Source organism: Amblyomma americanum, chromosome 3 (assembly GCF_052857255.1).
Source record: "Amblyomma americanum isolate KBUSLIRL-KWMA chromosome 3, ASM5285725v1, whole genome shotgun sequence".
Lineage (NCBI taxonomy): Eukaryota > Metazoa > Arthropoda > Arachnida > Ixodida > Ixodidae > Amblyomma > Amblyomma americanum.
In genome coordinates, this window is record NC_135499.1 from 221,784,484 (window position 1) to 221,803,986 (window position 19,503).

At 44.6% G+C, this 19,503-nt stretch overlaps 1 protein-coding gene across 2 annotated transcripts in view; it reads right to left on the minus strand.

Annotated features, from left to right (window-relative positions):
- ash1 (histone-lysine N-methyltransferase ash1) overlaps positions 1-19,503 on the minus strand; it is a 67,328-nt gene that overhangs the window by 7,598 nt on the left and 40,227 nt on the right. For both annotated transcript variants that reach the window (XM_077660111.1, XM_077660110.1), the window contains 9 exons: positions 18,432-18,613; positions 16,065-16,348; positions 14,904-14,958; positions 10,750-10,882; positions 8,725-8,875; positions 4,758-4,849; positions 3,836-3,922; positions 3,513-3,597; positions 854-1,109 (listed from right to left, as the gene is read on the minus strand). In XM_077660111.1, the coding sequence (XP_077516237.1) occupies positions 854-1,109; positions 3,513-3,597; positions 3,836-3,922; positions 4,758-4,849; positions 8,725-8,875; positions 10,750-10,882; positions 14,904-14,958; positions 16,065-16,348; positions 18,432-18,613 (1,325 nt within the window). The remainder of the gene's footprint in view (positions 1-853; positions 1,110-3,512; positions 3,598-3,835; positions 3,923-4,757; positions 4,850-8,724; positions 8,876-10,749; positions 10,883-14,903; positions 14,959-16,064; positions 16,349-18,431; positions 18,614-19,503) is intronic.

Below are 19,503 nucleotides of genomic sequence, written 5' to 3' on the forward strand. Positions count from 1 at the left end.
GCAAGACGCCTATTTGAACATGCCCACTGAGTGGATGCTTCCAGAATGCCAGCCTGGGTAGTCTGCAGCTGAAGCATGAAACTGGCTGTTACATAAATTGTAGGGGCATGCCCTTGTGCTTGCTTTACCATGACCGATATTTTGAGCCTGCACAATTCTGTCAATTCTGTGTATCATTTGGGAACAGTGGTACAAAAAAAAAAAAGAATGCTCACAGAAATATGTGCACAGGGGCCATACGCATGAACGAAAATCCACGCACTTTTCATTGCAGTGATTAATCAAACGAGCATACCACTAAGCCAAACCAGCAGATGCTCTTGTGAATGACTAGAGCCCACCTTTTTTTTTTCTCAGTATTCCAAATCCAATCTTTTCATTGATATTCAATTTAAACTAAAAATTTTCTTAACTGCTATTTGACAATAATGGATTCAAACTCCAATCAAGTTGAAACTTCGCTATTTGTAAACAACTAAGGAACACACGGAACATTTCAACTAGAGAAGAAATTCTCATTTGAACAAGACAACAGACAACTAAATGGACTTTCTAAGCAGAATTTCAACACTGCATGAGTCAAAACAGGCACATTATTAGGTTCAACTCTAATGAACAGGCACTAAAACTAGAAAAAAATAAAAAACATTCAGCCCACATTCCTGAAAGCCACATTGTCTTCTCCTTCACCACTCACTCCCCCCCCCCCCACTGCACATGCATATCCAGATGGTGAAGTGGGAGGTAAAGCCACTTGGTATTTTTAGACACCATAATCATCATCCCAAAACATTTCATGTGATATGCAAGCGCTCTTATAACCAAGAAGAGCACCCTTCCCGCTATCACGCACCGTTCATTTTTCCAGAGTCGTTCCACACGGAAGATGTCGAGGTTCCCGCCTTCATCCGAAATTGGGCTGTTGCTGCCATGCAGGTTCCGAAGGAGAGTTGATTTTCCTCCACCTTCTTCCATCTCTTCGGGCTCTGTGCCGTCAGCACCTTCGGCACCTTCACCCTTTTTTGAAGACTTCTTGTCCCCACGTGTCTCTTGTGACACGGGCTTCAGTGGGCTTTTGTCTTTGAACTTGCTCAAGTACACACAGTCCCCTGAGGATTAAAGCAGTACGCTTGCCTTGCACCACTTACAGCCAACACAAACCTAGCTCAATAAAAGATAAAAAGATAATCACAAATTCAGGCATTCTGTACAGGAGGCATTGCATGACTCAATTACACAAGTGGAGCATAAAAATCAAAAGTTCACATTTATGATTGCTTTCCAATAGAAAGTGTTCTCTGCAACTATGCGAGATTACAGACAGCTCCAAAATGGAAAGGGTCTTATTATCCACATTCAACCTATGATTACTTTATTAGTGAAAAACATTTTCCTCCCCTATTCTGATTATCGTATATATGTGAGTAAGGCCCACAAGTGTATGTGCCACTCTCCCCAACTTGGGAGCTGATAGTCTGAAAAATATATATATATATCGGCTAAAAGCACCTGCGCTACACAACTGGTGTTGATATTGAATGCTGCATGATGATATTATGCTTGACGGAGGATGGAAGGAAACTCTCGCCTTCTGTTCTCTTCAAAAATGAAAGACACTTATGAAAGAGACATTTCTGGAGGGAATCACTGTGAGAGTTCAAGAAAGTGGCTGTATATCCGATATATAAATTCCAGACTGGGGGAAATGTGTGCGGTCTAACAGGCAGGGGGGCCTTCTCAGATCGAAGGCCCTGTTGATTTCAGACAGCTTCCGTGACCTCCTTACTGACTGCGTGAAGGCTCTTGCCAAAGCACGCACACAGCTGGCAGTCATCCCTGGTGACCTGACACGATTGCTACAGCCACCTCATGTGCCCATCAACAGACAATTAAGCAGAATTCAGATGCCTCTACACTGAGTAGATGGCAATGGTCGACCATAAGCTGACGCCAAGAGGACGGCTACAAACAGCATCACTTCAGCTCGTCTACTCTTGGATTCTTAATGCATGGCGTGTTGTGTCCCTAGAGATTGTTGTTAAAGCTTTGAAGTTACAGGCATTTCAAATGAAATGAATGGAATGAATAGAAGGCGATTTCATTTGCTAGTGCTGAAAAGCCGGGTCCAAGCAGTGGCAACAGCGATAGCGATGAAGGACTTTAAAATTATCTGCAACTAGGCACCACATGTCGTGACAGACTGTAGGGCACAATTATGTCGTTTCCCTATAATACAGCTTGATAACTGACCTGAAAAATGTGGCTTTCGGGTAAGGGCCACACGCCACCCAAATTGTGAAAAAAAAGTGCAGTCCTTACCCGCGTATATATAGGTAGTAGTTTTCCTCTGGATGGATAATTCCCACAAGACATTTTCACCTTCAGTGCAGAAGTAAGGATAGAATTTGTTCTCGAGTGCAAACTAAGTGTTCCCTTTTATAGTGAAACTAGCTGTACTTCATATCCACCTTTCGACAACAACTGTTCCTGACTTATGATTTTTGATGTCCAGTAAAATGTTCTCCTCAAAATTGCCTTTTGGTCAATAACTGTGCTGTCTACTGAAAATTATTATTAAGATACTGGCAAATTCAATTAGATTTCCATTTATTGAAATGACATTTGCACAGCACCGCCAAACATTCACAAAACATAAACAGAATGCGTTTCTTGGCTTTCATCTTTCATGCAAATGCTAGCTATTTGGTTTGGTTTATGGGGGGTTTAACGTCCCAAAGCGACTCGGGCTATGAGGGACGCAGTAATGAAGGTCTCCGGAAATTTCGACCACCTGGGATTCTTAGCGTGCACTGACATCGCACAGCACACGGGCCTCTAGAATTTCGCCTCCATCGAAATTCGACCACCGCGGCCGCGATCGAACCTGTGTCTTTTGGGCCAGCAGCCGAGCACCGTAACCACTCAGCCACCGTGGCGGCTCAAATGTTAGCTATCATTCTACACTTTAATACTTCTGAAAAAATGACCGACCCGAGGGATTTCACAATGCAATAAGAGAGTTAAATTAACTTTGCAGAAAAGTGTACAGTGCACTAGCATATATGGTAAGGCGTCTGGATTTTCACGGTCAATGAGGATGAAAAATAAATTAACAGGTACCTAGCACAGACCAGATAGCGGTGATGGCACCGACACTAAATTCACGGATAATTTATTGGTAGTTCATTATCCGCAGTCAATTTTATCCATTGAGATACCCTTGACACAGGGAACCTACATGATACCCTAAAATTTGTATTGTTTTTCTATCACCATGATCACATATGCACCAAACATGATCAAAATTTCAACATCAGTAGCACGAGATCTTTCTAGTGCCATCTCCGCATCAACAGTCACACAGGAAAAAATATGTACATGTAAGCCTTTGAACCTAGCCCTTTAATTATAGGTCTGCACAGCTTACAGAAATGCTAAGCATGCAGAGGGACCTGCAGGGGCATGCCTCTGCGCTGCTTTATGCCTTCGAGCTAAAATGAACACTCGCTCACCTTGCTTAACTTGCAGACTCCCTTTGAGGAGTGTCAAGTATGACTGAGGATCACCATCAGCCACAGGAGGTCCCAGAGGAATTTCCTGTTAAGATCACATCAAAATGTGCCTAATCAAAAAGTGAACTAGCTATGCTTACATTGTATATAAAAAAAATGCACAGTTAAAGCAGTGAACACAATTAATTGTTTGCACAGCTAAATACACTATTCCACAGTGAAATGGATGGCTAAGTGAGCTGAATACATTGATGAAAAATGCAAGCATGAACAAACTACCAAGCACTGTTCAGATCTTGCCAGCATAAGATGCAGCAGCTTACCAGGTTGACTTCTCGTGGATTGCACAACTCGCACAGGTAGTTCTCTATGTCACCATTCACTCCCATGCAGTCGCAATGTTGCCAGACCTAGATGACAGGAAAGATCAACATGAGATGCCCAACGAACATCCAGTTTCAAACACACTGTCATCACTGTCATGATTCTCCATTCATGAGCCACGTGCCAAGTTGTGTGCACTTCCTTTCATTCTAGTGCAGCAGAAATGTGTGTTCATCACATGCTGTTCACCATGTGTGCTGTGAAGTCTCCTCACATGTGACGATAGCCTGTGCAACGAGGCTCCACTGGTACTGCGTTGCGCCATGAAGAAGGCCATGGAAGCCCTTACCATTTTGGAACAGCAACAATGCTAACAGCAGGTATGCGGTAAAGCATTTGAAGAAAATCTCGCATAGTTTCCATCTCAAAATCAGAGCTTGCTGGCCAGTCCTTCACCAAATAACTTTACTATGATACAAATTACTTTTTGGCATGTTTTGGGGGCCCAACCGATGTGACCTTTGGATAGCTCGGATTATCTTTTTTTTTCCCGGTCCCTTAAAGTGTGAATTGTGATCTCACACTACCATCGCGATTAAGGCTACGGTATGTGAGTGAGCAGAAAATTTTTTATTTTGCTACAGTCGCGTAACTCAGTCACCAGAAATGTGTCCAGTTATGATGGGACGTACATGCTCTATCTACTGGTAATAGTATCATGCAAATGGGAAGAGAGGTTTGGCTGCGAACTTTTCCCCAGAACTCGCATCCCATAATAGTTTGGTCACGACAGTACCTTGAAATGGCCTAAGAATACAAAATGCACTACGAACTACAGTTAATTTTTTTTCAGACCTGAAGTCACACTAGAGCTAGGACAGATAAAAACATTGTTGTCAAAGTCAGAAACCACACACTCACAAAGCACTTTTCGCACTGGATCATTAGGCCCTCATCCTTGAAGATGTTGCAGACGCACCGGATCACCTCCTCGTCCTCCTCCGCTGGTTTTTCTTTTCATCACGAGAAAGAAAAAGTGAATAGAGCCAATTTCAGGTTTTGCAAAACCATGAAAGCACACTTACATCCAAGGCCAAAAAAAAAAGAGAGGGAGAGAGAGAAACTCTTAAACATACTGTGGCATTCCAGCTGCTCCACCGAAACCAAGAGAACTGGCGCATTCTATACATGCGCCTAATTTCAATTGCGATGACTGTGAATGCAGTCTTAACAGGACAGCACACCACATTTGTACGCTGCAATGAAGCTGCGGTGCTGCCGTACATCATTAATATGGAAAGAGTTGTCTATAATCAATGAATGATGAAGAAAAACATTGAAGAATTTAGTATTCGGGAAAAAAAAAACAAAAACCCGCAATTAAGATTTGCTTCTGTGCACAGAGCGGTCTAGTGGAGCTGAAATTGGAGATAATTCTTCCCAAACTAAAGTCTATTACCCTGATTGCCATTATACTGTACTGAATACAGTGCCGTCTGAAGCACCTCACGGGTCATAGGTCCTGTGGTGGTGCCTCTCCTCATAGAGTTGTTCATGTGTTACAAACTGGTAGTATATCTAGGCAGCTGAGAGGTGTTGAATATGGTTGTCAAAGTAGCAGAAATTCCTGAAAGAGCTTAAAGTATTCATGCAGTACAGTAGACGGAAGACATGTTGACTGAGTATCCTGGCTATGTAAAGCATGGCAGCCTCACAGAGTCAACAGCACAAGAAAGAAATTTAAATGACGTTGAGTTTATCACTTAATCAAGTTTGCTCTTTCCTCATCAAATTTGACTGCAAACACGTGGCAAAATAGCACACGTGGAAGGTGTTGCACTTGCAGGTGTGCCTAGTCAGTCTGAATGAACCCACCAAACCAACTGCACTGATGACACAGAGCTCCACAAATTTAAGCGAAGTCGCTCCACGCCCGTGGATCAGAAACAAATTGCAGTACTATCCAGAACGTCACCCAGTCGAGTGTCACACTGCTCAGTGACTGGGTGTGAATATGTGAAACAAGTACGTTTGTGAAACGAGTGAAATTGGTGTGAAACAGATTGTAAAACAGGATGTGAAACAGGCACGTTGCCATTGCAGTCATATATCATCTTCAACCACAGCAGCTGAAGACACACAAGGTATGGTAGCAGAATGGGCCAGAGCCTATGTAGCACATGCAGATGCATGCAGTCTTGCTATATGTTTATGGTGACTGCTTTAAACCCACAAATTCTTGTCTATTAGAATACTAATTATTTTTTTCTTTTCTTTGTGTTGCCCTCACTTTATATTGCCATTGCAGTGCCTCTACTCATGACACTGCAACTTATTCGCCTCACTGGCTTGACCTATGATCAGATTGCAGTATGTACCTCAATAAATAAAAAAAGGATACATTTTCACACTGAGTGCATTTGCACTGCTGCAGCAAAGGAAAATTATCTGTGTGCACTTTCCTTTGGTTACATCAACAGCTACAAGGTGCCTACCCAAGTGCAGGCCACTTTTCCGGAAAGTTCTTCAAACTAAAACTGTCTGTCACTCCCGTGAAAGCACATTTCTAATGACTTCAGTATGCCTGTTGCTCTTGTAAACCATTTAAAGCAGCACATAAATATATTTCAAGCAGAATGTTAAGTAAATGCCAAAGGTGATGGCTTAGATCAGTGAATCGCCCTTGAAATGTGCTAAGAAAAAATCCCTGGCAAAGTCGCTGCACTGACCTTTATTCAAATGCAATGGTATTGATGGGCTCATTTGATTTTCAAGCTAATTTATAATTCAAGCTAATAGTATTTGTATTTAACAGATCGGATTAGCAGTCAGTTCTATATTATTTGCTTTGAAACCTAGAATTTGATACTCGCAATCCACTGAAGAAGGAAAAGAAGAGAAGAAGTTATGGGGTCACTGAAGTCTGCTTCAGTGGATTAATGCGAAAGCATTGCATATGTTGCTGCTGCTGCGTTTGACTACTACAGTGAAAGCTCGTTAATTCAAACCTCGATAATTCGAATTTTCGGATAATTCGAACTACACTACTTGGTCCAGCCAAGCTCCATAGAGGTCCGAGTATATAAAAGCCCGTTAATTCGAAAGCGAGTCGGTTCCGCTACGGATAATTCGAACTACGTGCCGCCGCGTCTGGGCGGCTTGGCACACAGCATGTGGCCAAAAAAAAAAACCACCTCCGCACAGTTAGAGGCTGCGCCCGTCCTAAGCGGGGACAGAAGATGGAACCAGATATAACGGTGGAAGAGTGGGCAAAGCCTAAATGGCGCCATCACCGGCACGACGGCCGGCGGCGCCGGAGGGTAGGGGTTGGCGGCCGCGGTGGCAGCTGCCTACCCTCTTTTCCGCGCAGCCTCCGAAACTCGCAACTAAATACTCGTTAATTCGGAATTACGGATAAGTACTGTCGGCACAGTCCCAGCCAATGCCCATGAAAGGCTAGGACGTCGGACGGGGACTACAAAGTACATGCAAAAAACTTTTTCTTAGCGAATGTCGTCCATCCTTCCACCCATCAGTCGCCAACGGAAGCACGCGGCCAGCATGACACCGGCTTTTAACATTGTTCGCTGCAAAACGCGTTTGCTGCTATCGCGCGTTCCAATGATTGAGTGGCAGTAGACGGCGTCCGCCCCAATCGCCCATGGCACGAAAAGGCAAACGTACTGAAAACGAGGCTTGCACAACCAGGCAAACTCTGATGTTATCGCTGCGCAGCATCTTGGTGCACTGCCGAGAAGTGTGTTGTGGGCCATGACGTGTTAACGAGTGAAGCTTTTTTTTCAAATTCTTAGGCAGACATCGGGGGTGGGTGGGTTAATTATGCGAGTGGGTTCGTTACACGAGTAAATACAGTACATATACTGTAATGCGAATGGTTCTTGTCAGCTTTTTGAGGCCATTCTATAAATCGAACATTGGATAATTCAAACGTTTTTCTTGGTCCCGTGAAGTTCGAATTAACGAGCTTTTACTGTACACCACTTCGGCAATATCCGGTTACAACATACTACGACACTTCGTTATATCCGGTCTTGTTCGTTATATCCGATTCTTGGTTACAACGTACAGGACATTAAGAACCATTGCCTCACAATTTTAAAAGGAAAATTGGTTTTTGAGGAACGGAAAGGGCACAGTAACATCATCTCTGTAGACACCTCAACCGCACTTTAAGGGAAAAGGTAAAGTCCCAGAAAGCATGCAGTTGAAGTGTCGCAAGCCAGCCTCTAACTTGAATGAAACATGTAGGCTATATGCAAAGAGAAATGCTGTGACACCACCCGGAAAACCATCTTTTCTTTCAAATCATTCCCCTTACATCTCTTTCAACTCTCTTCTTTCTGCACGTGCCCCTGCATTTTCCTTCGTTCAATCCTTTTCTCCTTATTTATTCCTTTATTAATTTGCATTACTACATACTACACCATCATCATACAGTTAAATCGGACTCTGAGGTATAAGGTCACGTGAGAGGTACCACTTCCAGTGGACACATTTTGCGGACACGGTTTGTGGACAACTTCTGCTGACGGCTTTCCATTCGCACGAGGCACATAATGCTTTCGCTTTAAAAGAAAGACTACTTTACTTCTTACAACTAAAACAACCTTGGACGCTGGACCTTTATAAGATATAGTGCCACTGCAACCCACACACAACTCAGAATTAAAGATATGTGACCAAAGATCAGGTAGCATAGCAAGAAAAAAGGAAATATGGTCACGGAAATCACTGGAACCAATATGTGAGAGCACTTTCCTGCAACAACAGAGTTTGTGAAGAGACATGCTCCGGTCAGTCAAGAAGTATGCAATGGCTTATGAACATGGCGCGCAGAACAATGCGGGAGAAAATAAGAGGAACTCACCGTGATTGGCTGAGTAAGTGCTGAAGTGCGACGGCACTGGCTCTCCAAGAATGTCTTCCAGAATGGGCACCACCAGGTACTTGGCTTCTTCATAACAACGTTTCAGCTTGCCCACCGACGTCATCAGTTCTGTGTTGTCCTTGTGATACAGCTGCATAGTTCATGTCAATTAAAGTGCCGGTGAATGAGAAAAAGCTTTGCTGAACATTGAGTTACACACAAGAAATTGTGACCCCTTATAACTCTAGCAGCATATATATCAAAGAAACGTGATTCGCTTGAGATGAATTGTACTTCAAGATTACAAATACCAAACATTTGGATCGAATCGGGTATCGAATACTTGACTATTTGACCAAATATTTGAAATTACTAAATATTTGCACAGGAATAAAGAAGATGTTTTGCGCTATTTTGTCAATCATGTATTCTGTGCTCTTGTGCTCCCAGGTGAGACATCTTTCATAATAAATGTTCAGTTTACGTGGGATTCTACTGTTGTGTGGAGGGCTTGCAGATGTTGCGTGGGGTTCTACTTTAGTGTTAGGGGTCAACATCGCTGCATCTACTGGCGATTTTCATGACATTGAGGGGGCACCTAAATTGATCAAATATAGTGGCGTTATGGAGGACTACTACCGTATTTACACGATTGTAAGTCAACCTATTTTTCAAAATTTGAAAATCCGAACTGGGGGGTGGTCGACTTAAAATCGAAACCAAAGCATTGCACTATAAATAAAGGCGAGACAAACGAGATATCAGGCATGCTGCAGTGTGCTTGCATTTTTGCTGCGCGGCTCCACTGCATCGCTCTTGGTGCTGGCCTTGAGCAGCTGCAAGGCCACTTCGTGCAAGGCCACCGATGGTGGCTGTCAATAAGCAGCAAACCGGCACCAGCCCACTCCCCACACATGGCCACAGATTGTGCCTGCTGATAAGCAGCTGCGACCTGATAACGCATTCCTTTCTACTCTTTCTTTTTACTTTCAACTGCGCACTCGCGCTCACGGGAGCGTCGACAGTTGATGGAAGGGCAGCTGTTCCAACCGCGGCGGCACCCCCACTCGGAACCGTAGCGGCGCCGGGGAGTGTCGGTAGCCAACGGAAGAGCCGATGCCGCTGATGGGTAGTTTCTCTTTGGCTCTGATGCATTTACTACTGCCGGCCACGTTTCACAAGTTTTTAATGTAGTGCTTCGCCATTCGTGATCCGGGTCCGGTAAGTGGCCAGCGCTCGTTCACGGCTACATTCAAGATGGCTGTCATTCTTTCTGTCATTCTTTATGTCAAAGAAACGAACTGCGCTCCAGACTGCAAGATCGACATTCGCAACAGGTGATACAGGTGCTGCAGCTGCAGCGAGGCAAAATTTTCAGCTGTTCCACGCGATGTCATGATGTGGCTGTTTGTGAAGTGCGGGATTTCGCTGTGCGATGATGTTAGAACGACGAGCTGTGGGACCGCAGCAGTGATTACAACGGCAGCGCAAGTGAGGACGATGGCGCAAGTGTGGAGGAGTACTCCAGTGACTAATATATTTCGTTTTGGAATGTGCCCATGGGCGCTCCCACACGCAGCAGCCGATAGCAGCTGGCGATAAGCGGTGACTGTAGGATAGTACTCTCGCGTTCTAATATTAAAGGCCAAACATAAACGACCTCAGTTTTTTGAGGTTTTTTTTCTCAGAAATGTGATTTGGGGGGGTCGACTTACAGTCGTGTAGATACGGTACTAAGGTCAGCCAATGTGGAATTCTGCTTGTTTGTCGATGGAAGCAACATAGTGGGAGTCGAACAGTCTCCCTTCTCAAGGGTGTAAAGGAATAAACGAGAAACAACGAAGAAATTGCTATCTGGCATTTGAAAACGGCCAGCATGGAGGTGAAGTGGTAAAATAATGGCCTTTGGGGCGAGTTGGTGCCTTGCGAAAAAAAGTTTGCGATGCATTTTTGTGTTCTCTAAAAAATAATAATAAACAAAAACTGCCACTAAGCTAAATGTAAATGACAAAATTAGTTACAAACCTCAGCATTGTCAAAAAGAAGGTTGAAATCAGCTGCAAAAGTCTCCAAGTCCTTGTACTCCCCAGTAATGATGTTCTTCTCAATATTGTTGAGGTCGATTGGTGTGTGAATCTTCTCAAAGTAGTCAGGGCACCTGTTGAGGAATTATTGGCAACAAAACTGCTCTAACTTTGCATCTTTACCACAAAAACAGTATGCAGGCTATGTTGTTGAATGCATGGAGTGATACGTTTAGTTAGCACATTAGTGGATTTGTACACTTAGGCATGAAAAACGTACCGACGAACTTCATATTCTGCAGATGCTTAGCTTCTTTCACACATGCATACTACACCTAAGAGCTGAACAGCAGAAAATAAAATAAGTAGCGCAATGATGAAACTGTGCTTTCATATAGTCATACCGTAACATGCATGTTTTTTTTTAATTCTGGCTGCCTGAGGCTAATAATAATAAATGTAAACTTTCACTATCACAATATAATAAAAATAAAAGTTTTCTGCCATTTGGCAAAAGTAAATTCAATTACATATTATTCGCAATGGGCAGCATAGCACAATCTGGTGCAATGTATGAAATTTTGATGCAAGACATGTACCTGCTGATCTGTTTTTTTTCAAAACTGCTCTCACAGAATGTAAAGCCAAACAATATGTGAACCATGGCCAAGGGCACAAGCGCGGCTACAAATGTAAAAAAGGAAGGGAGAGAACGATGTCGATGACATGACTACAGAAAGTGTGTTCTGGCCACCCTCCAGCCTTCACAAACCATGGCGCTTGCTACCACCGTTACGGTGCAAACGTTTCCTGTGCTTCACCTTTTTCGAGAGAGCTGCACAAAAATTCTCAAACAAGGCCAACAAGAACAAAACTCGGATAGCCATCGGGTGCCACCGTGCCATCACTGCACCAATTGTGCATTTTTTAGGCCTCACTGTAAAAATGAACATCCTCCACTGCTCAGTCACGTGGCGAGCCATGTTTTCCAAACATCGTCAACCACTCTCAGCAGCAATTCAGTGAGTCATCTCATGCATAGAGGAGTTGAAAAATATAGTGGCACATCGTAAGTGCTTGATGTCATCGAAAGTACATCAGATACCGTAAAAACTCATGTATAATATGAGGTGTAAATTGGGACTAGCAAAAACAGAAAAAAAGTTTTCTTTTGAATATAATACGAGAAGGCAGACAGCTCAAAGACACTCCGGAAGTCACAAAAGCTGAACGTCCTCCGATTACTTGTGTAAGCCGGCGCGCCGGATACGACATGTGTAGCGCGGGCACCAAATATCTAGCAGATACAGATCGGGCGACGCGCTTGCGCCTACTCGTATCCTCCCCGTGAGCATGCGCAGACCAGTTCCAGCATACGCGCGGGCGTGCAGCAGCACACATTAAGGAGGTGTCTTTAGTCAGTGCTTTAGTGATCGTCGTCAGGTTTACTCTCTTCCGAAAAGCCCTTGTCAGAGATATCCATCCACAGAAACACGTCTTTGGTACTGTCGAGTGCGTCTGATATCCCGCATTTCCTGAAATTACAACCGGTCAGCTCCTCAGGAATGTTAGCCCAAGCGTCCGCCATCCAACTGCACAGCATAACTAGAGAGGCCAGTGTGCGGCGGTAGTAACAGCAGGCTCTCCCTACCTCATCCAGGCCATGCACCAGCCCATGATGCACAACCGATGCTTTAAGCAGGCATGATTACTTTCCTTTTAAAAGCAGCCAAAGACTGCTTTTGCGGTCCTGATACCATGGGAGGTGCGATCGTCCTGAGAATCGAGAGGTCAGGTCAGCATAGTGACCTGGCGTTGAAAATGAAACTACCGACCTATGCCACCGCTAGATAGCGCCTCCTCTCGCTTGAAGCATGATGGTAATGGCGATCGTTAATAATGAAACCAGAACTGTAGATTTTGGCAAAAAATTGTTTGGATTTGCATATAATGTGAGGTGGAAATTTGACAAGGTAAAATTCGGAAAAAACCTCGTATTATACGTGGGTTTTTACGGCACTGAGGAAAACAGAGTGAGAGAGCTCCTTTTCGTGTGCAAAAACAATGCAGAGTTTTCCATGCACTTGTGGAGGACTACCACAGCTTCCGTACTACATCAGTCATGCTGCATACGTAGAAGGTGTCTGCCAAACTTGACAAGAATGAAATGAAGGCATTTACATCTCGCGTCTTCACTTAAGCCTTCTTCAGAAAAAGTATCTTTGCACTCGGTGAAGTGAGCAGTCTTCAGTGGTATGTTTCTCACAGCTCCGCTGCAGCTCCAATATGTGGTGTGCTGTGCCAACCACCTTAACTGCACGTTGGCAGCTTGAGCTTCCATCGGTCTACCATACAACATTCAAGCTTTCTCTCTTTTTTTTTTTCAGTCGCCAAAGTTAGGGTGCCGACCTATACAAAGCATGGACCAATATGAGATTAAATACAGTAATATCATTGCACTGCAGTCAAGCCCATTTGAACCGTGACCGTCATGATACATACAAAGGATATGGCAAGAGGTCTCAGACCCCGCAGTATTGGCCACTCCCTAGTGGTCAATGCTATTGTTCTTCTCCCAAGCGCAGGACCTTGTGTTTGTTTTTATGACGTGTCATAAATGTACAGATCGCGTTGCACCCCAGTCAGAGTACAAGAGACAGCAAGAATTAGCTGTGCCCAGGGATGCATTCATCAGCCACACCAGTTATCACCTGTGCAGTTAGCAATAACCACTAATTCTTTTGAAAGCAGATGGAACGTTATGCAAATCAGGAAGGGGGAACAATGATATTTAATTACAGTGAGATGGCCTTATGGTCTATGTTAGCGCCTTGCTCGCCTGCTTAGCCAAACAAGCACTCTGGCATGCCCCTTGGCCTGGAGCAGATGTAGGGCTGTGCTCCACAGCCAGTTTTGCCTACACGACTGCTGCCCAAGAAATTCTCAGCTTAGAAACACTCATTGCATCTGTACAAGCCCACCAAATGAATGTGCCTTTTAATGGGTCCAAAATTTAGCTTGCCGATGGCTTTTTTAAAAGCAATGGGATTTTTTAAAAGCTGATGGCTTGGAATGTTTTCCGAGCATGGAAATTTGTTCCTATACATACGAGCTACTTCAGTGCATTTTTCCCTAAAACTGTAGCTGACTGCTGCTCTGAAGACAGCATCCTTGTCGACACTCCGTTTTACACCTAGCACGCAGCATTGTAGAGGCCGCACAAGTAGTGTGCCCACGAAAACATACCACTCCACTGCGTACCCACTCGTATTTCTTGAAGAAGCCTCAGAGCAGGTTTTGGACAAAAACATGGAGCAGTACAAGACGTCATGCTTGGCATTATAAAACATGGTCATGGCAGTCCAGCATTAAGTTACTTAACGCTTTGGTTATTATTTTCACTGATGGTGAACCATTTTTTGGATGTGGATGCAGTCAGCAAATCTGCGTGCCAGCCACCATATCACTCAGCTACGTGTTACTCTTACTTCTCAAGATCTCGACGAGAGGCAGGATAAAAACGTGGTAAGAGGCAAAACTGAGTGCAGGATAATGCCTATCAAGGTACTTAAGCTTTGTCACATTGAAAAATGCTTGTCTGCACTTTGGACGCATGACAAACTACTTTTTGGGCGTCGGCACGAAAAGGCATGCTAGCTTTGGCAGCACTGCATGCTAGGTATAGAGTATAGACATAAAAACAGCTGCACTTTCGTTTTCAGTCTCCCACTTGAATTCCCCTTTCCTCTGAAAGTGGAGAGGAGGATTTCCATTTCTCCACTTGGCCACCTGCCAACCGTGGCAGCTGATAGGTGTGGGCTTCACCAGGGCACACAACGGCTTTTCCACTAGCGAACCACCTAGTACTAACATACTCCACCTGTCAACCATGGCAGGTGGCAACTAGTCATCCAGTGCTAGCGCACTAAAAACTACACACAGCGTGGTTGCATCCGCAAACACGGTGTTGACAATTAGCCCAAAAGAGTCTGACATGACATTCCATGACATAATAAAGGACTCTGACAGTCCACTTATTGTAGGAGTTCTGTGATAGAGCCAGTATCTGCCAGTGTACGACCAGGCCTGTCTGGCTACGCTCACAAGCATGCAAGCCTACTTAACTTACAATATCACAAGCATCATGTAACTTACTTTCGCTTTGATGGCAAGTTGACAAATGGCGTCGACAGCACTTTGCCATTCTCGTCTGAAAACAAACGGTGCAAAACAGGTGTAAGTACAGGATGACAGACAGATGCAAAACCAACAGCACTGGCTCTCTCTGTTTGGAAACCTGCCCCAATCAATCACAAAGCCCAATTATCGAAGAAGTGGACCTGTACTGAGTGCAGCACTGCACCCACAAAGAAAATAGCACTACAGTATTTCAGTATTTACTCCCATAATTTGCGCCCCCTAAATAAATTACCCAAATTTATATATGTATATATAAAAATACTTTAATAGCATATTTTTGCGCTCCCTGCCGCACAATCACACAAGTCTTAATTTTAGGAAACAAAGTGCACAAATTATGTGAGTAAACATGGTACACAACAAAGCAGTGCACAACAGAAGAACAAAAATCAAGGTGCTTGCAAAATATGTCTAACAAGTCACTACGCCTTTGCAGTCATGATGAAAGGTCGGTTGTCTCCCTGAAATATACACTTCAATAAAACAAACTTGCTAAAAATGTAGACTGGTATCTTGTTACAAAAGTATTATGTTCAAAACTTGTAACTGAGCCCATACGCAACTGTTTTCACAAAATCGCAACCATATCACAGCACCCTGGGGCACCGCTTAAGCTCAACTTGCAGCAACCTCTGCAGTCAACCCCAGAGAATTGAGACCCATAAGACCCATAGGGAGTAGAAAAACCGAGGTAGCGTGGCTCATCAGATGTGACTGAAGCAAATATGCAGTAAACATCAGTGAAACCTCTTATTCATTCATTTCGCCACTGCCTGCAACAATGCGATGCACCTGATTTACTGTATCTTGACGCTGGTCATGCCACCCATAAATAACAACAAAAGCTATCACAGGAAGCCACAGACGCCTTCGAGCTCACTGCAAACGAGCAACCCCTTGTTGCTTTAGACGAGCTAACATCGTTGTACGCAACCCCTTTTTGTATGCAGCTGACATAGCAAGTGATCAGAACACCGACTGTGGAAAGCGCAGGTAATTTACCCCCACCCCTCCCTCCCCCTTCTTAGTTGAACAAGTGATTGTACACTGCCCTCCGACCAGCATTTCCTTGATTTAGCCCCTTGCCTGCTCAGACACAAAGAACAAAGAAGGCACCTTTGCAGGCCAGCACAGAGCTGCAGATGTCTCGGAAGACCTGGGCCAAGCGTGCAGTGCGTGCCAGCTGGGTGTTCTCCTGCGCCCGGGCCAGCTGCCGGGTGCGCACCGACCTGGACGTGTTGAGTGCCGTGAATTGCGTCCGGAAGGCCTCTTCCTCCCGCTCTTCTTCCTCTTCGGCACCAGTGGTCGATGCAGCTGTGAGTGCACCCACGCTGGCAGGGTGCACAGCATGCTTCTTACCACCTGCCACAGCAAGCTCAGATGCTCCCCCATGCGCTTGCCTGCACGCACCAAAGGGCAGGGTATTTAAACTGAAGACACACTAAAAGGAGTGAAGGCTTCAGAACATTGAATGTGAAATAGAATTCAAATATGCGAACTTGGAAAAAGCAAGGGGCAATGACAGTTCATTCCCCTTCTGCCTTTCTAGTGCCCTATCACTACGCCTACTTTAAAGGGGATAATAAAAGAGTGAACAAGACTGGCCAATCATTCCTGTATATCCCCCTTCGGTTTTTTTTTTTTTTTGTCAGCACCACCCCCCCCCCCCCCTTTTTTTTAGTAAACACCTCTCTCCCAATCATTTACCATGAAACACAAAGCATTCTTGGGAATCACCGCATCACTATTACCTCCTAGTGTGCCAAATTGTACAGGCTGGTCATAATTTGCAGCATCTGAAATTCAACTACCAACTGCTCATCAACTGTACTGCTGCTCAGTTTGTATTGTGAGCAGAAGTTTGCAAAAGAATTAGTTTGTCCACCAACTGAAAGCTTCCTATAATGAACAATGATGATTTCTACTCTAATGCTATCCCAAACTAACACTTAAACTGTGCAAGTACCCTCAAACGTACTTGGACCCTGGTGTAATATAGCCACAGCATTGCATGTGACAAAGGCCTTGTCAATATTTCTCAGGTGCACAGTATAGTACAACCTCGTTAAGGTGTACTCACTTGAATGGCAGTTCCAGTTAGGACATAGCCGAATGAAATCCTCGACTTGGCTTCCATTAAACCTCGTGCATTTGGGCCCACTCCAAATGTAGGAGCTTATCGCGAACGTCTCAGCATGCACCTACCATCGAATATGAGATTGGAGGGGTTTCTCATGAAGCACCCGTGAATTGCGTCATGAACAGCAAGGAACAGGTAGACCATGGTGCCACGGTGTGGCATGCGATAAGCACGCTTGCAGCTGCTGATATGCCTGGTGCTAACTCTTCCACCTCGTCACTGGGGATGCCAGTGTACCCCTGCCACCCCCTTGTTTGCATGCACTGGTGTCACAGTGGTCACTGAGTCACAGTCTGGGCCCATCACCATTGCCATTGCTTATCATTATCACGTGAGTTGGCTTCTTCGCAACATGGGTAGCACGGTGGCTCCACAGCTTAGGAAGGCCGCAGCAAACTTTTGTTTTTCTCTACATGCAGTAGCTGTCATTGCTGTGTTGCAGGTTGACCTGCATCACTGCATGGCTGTGACTTGGTCCCATCTCGTTGCATTGTCACGTCACTGGTATTGTCATGGATCGCACACTTCCCATGTCCAGTGCTTCCCATGTGACATCACCACGCCCCCAAAGTGTCTTGCGTTGGGGCAAAGATTCGAGTGTTGATCACTGCCAGCGATAACACCTGTGAAGGGCTCTTCGCAGAAGTTTTGCAGCGCGGAGATGCTGCAGAAACTATCATCTCAGCATATTTAGAGAGACAGACAAGGCAGTTGAGACTTGTCCAATGTGGTCCAATAATGAAATTGTTGCCTCTATCACTGGCGAAATGTCGTCCAATGCTAGATGCCACCATGGAAGCTGAAGGCAGCCCAGGTACTACAGTTAGAGAAAGTATGTGTGCACTAGACGTGTCTTGCCTGGTTGCCAAAAATACAGAGTCCAAAACAGCAGTTGGGACCTGCTTTAAGTAGCTGCAAGGTCGCCTAGGCGGCAGACATAGACAATGAATTTCTGTGATGCAATGTGAACAGAAGTTCTGGCATGTGTTTTCCTTCATGGAACACCTTAGGTATCATCCTCAACCAGGTCAGCATATATTTGGCTTTCTTCAGTTAGGGCATACTGTCGCTTTGCGCATAGTTTTTTTGTAGTCCCACGAGGTTTGCTTTAATGAAGGCTCCTTGTTTTTCACTTTATTCTTATCACCCCGATCTGAAGTAGCCTGCCAAGTAGATCACCAGGCTGACACCTCCAGTGAGCACTAAGAAGTGCCTCCACCACATCTTCTAGCTAAAAAAGCATCCAGATGAGACGCGAACAAAGAACTGGCATGCTGGAGTCTGAAGAAGCTCAAGCAAAGTGTAAGCACTAAAAAGTATAAGCATGATGCAGGGTTACTCACCGGTCACGTGATGGTCGGTTGGCACAGGATCGCTTGGCACGATCATAGTTGCGCAGCAGGAAGCAGCGATGCTTTTGGACAAAGCACCGCTGCTGATGAGAGAGTGGCTTCAGCTGCACCTGGCTTAGTCGTGCTGTTACCGTGGGCTCTGTGACTGTCGTACCGCCTTCAGTTTTGGTTCCCTGTTTGAGGACAAAGACTAGTGCTGCTCACTTTTTTCCACTAAGCAGTTGCCATCATAAATGAAAGCACAGCTGAACCCTGAAAAACGAAATTCTTGTCGAAATAAAAGAAACATTCAGATGTCTACTGTAAGCATCAGTGAGGTTCAATGCACTTCATATCTCTTGAGATCAGAGTATCTTCAGGGTCTAATTGCACACTTACAGTTAAACCAATATATAGTGAAAATTCACAACAGCTTTCAATTTTTTATTATGGAAGTTTTCATCACATGCTGTTTTTGCATGAAGATGCATTGGATAATGCAGAAACGAAACCAAATGAGAAATCAATGCAGGCAAACTCGCCTAGCAAACATTCACAGTAAATGTTAACTTGGAGTCATAAAAACAGAGAAACATTTCAAGATCAGCCGAGTTCAAAGGTAAACAAAGTATCAAAATTTTCAGTATACTAATCATTCATTGTAAAAACTTGACTTCTGCCATTAGCTTTAATTCTACACTGCAAACTATACTACTTGAAAGGAGTCCCATGTAGAAGTACAGAAAACAGGCCAACAAAGAATATGTGATCACGTAGAAAAGACGACTGTGGCAGTGCACACTGCCATCTGTGCTGCAATTCGCACGACGCTGCTATGCATTCTGCGGAAACCGGAGGGGAACAGCAGGTGGAAAGACCCGCCCCTTCCCACTCATTCCCTCCTTTGGTCTGCACTTCATTGGAAATCAACTCTAACCCTACCTTGCGTCTACCCCATTTCTGTTTCTGTTACGTGCCGGAGTCCGATGATGGGCATGCATCACTTGTTCCATGGCTTTGCTGGCATGTCCTGCTGTTTTGCACTACTTTTGAATGAAAACTACTGTAGTGCCACGGGGCATGC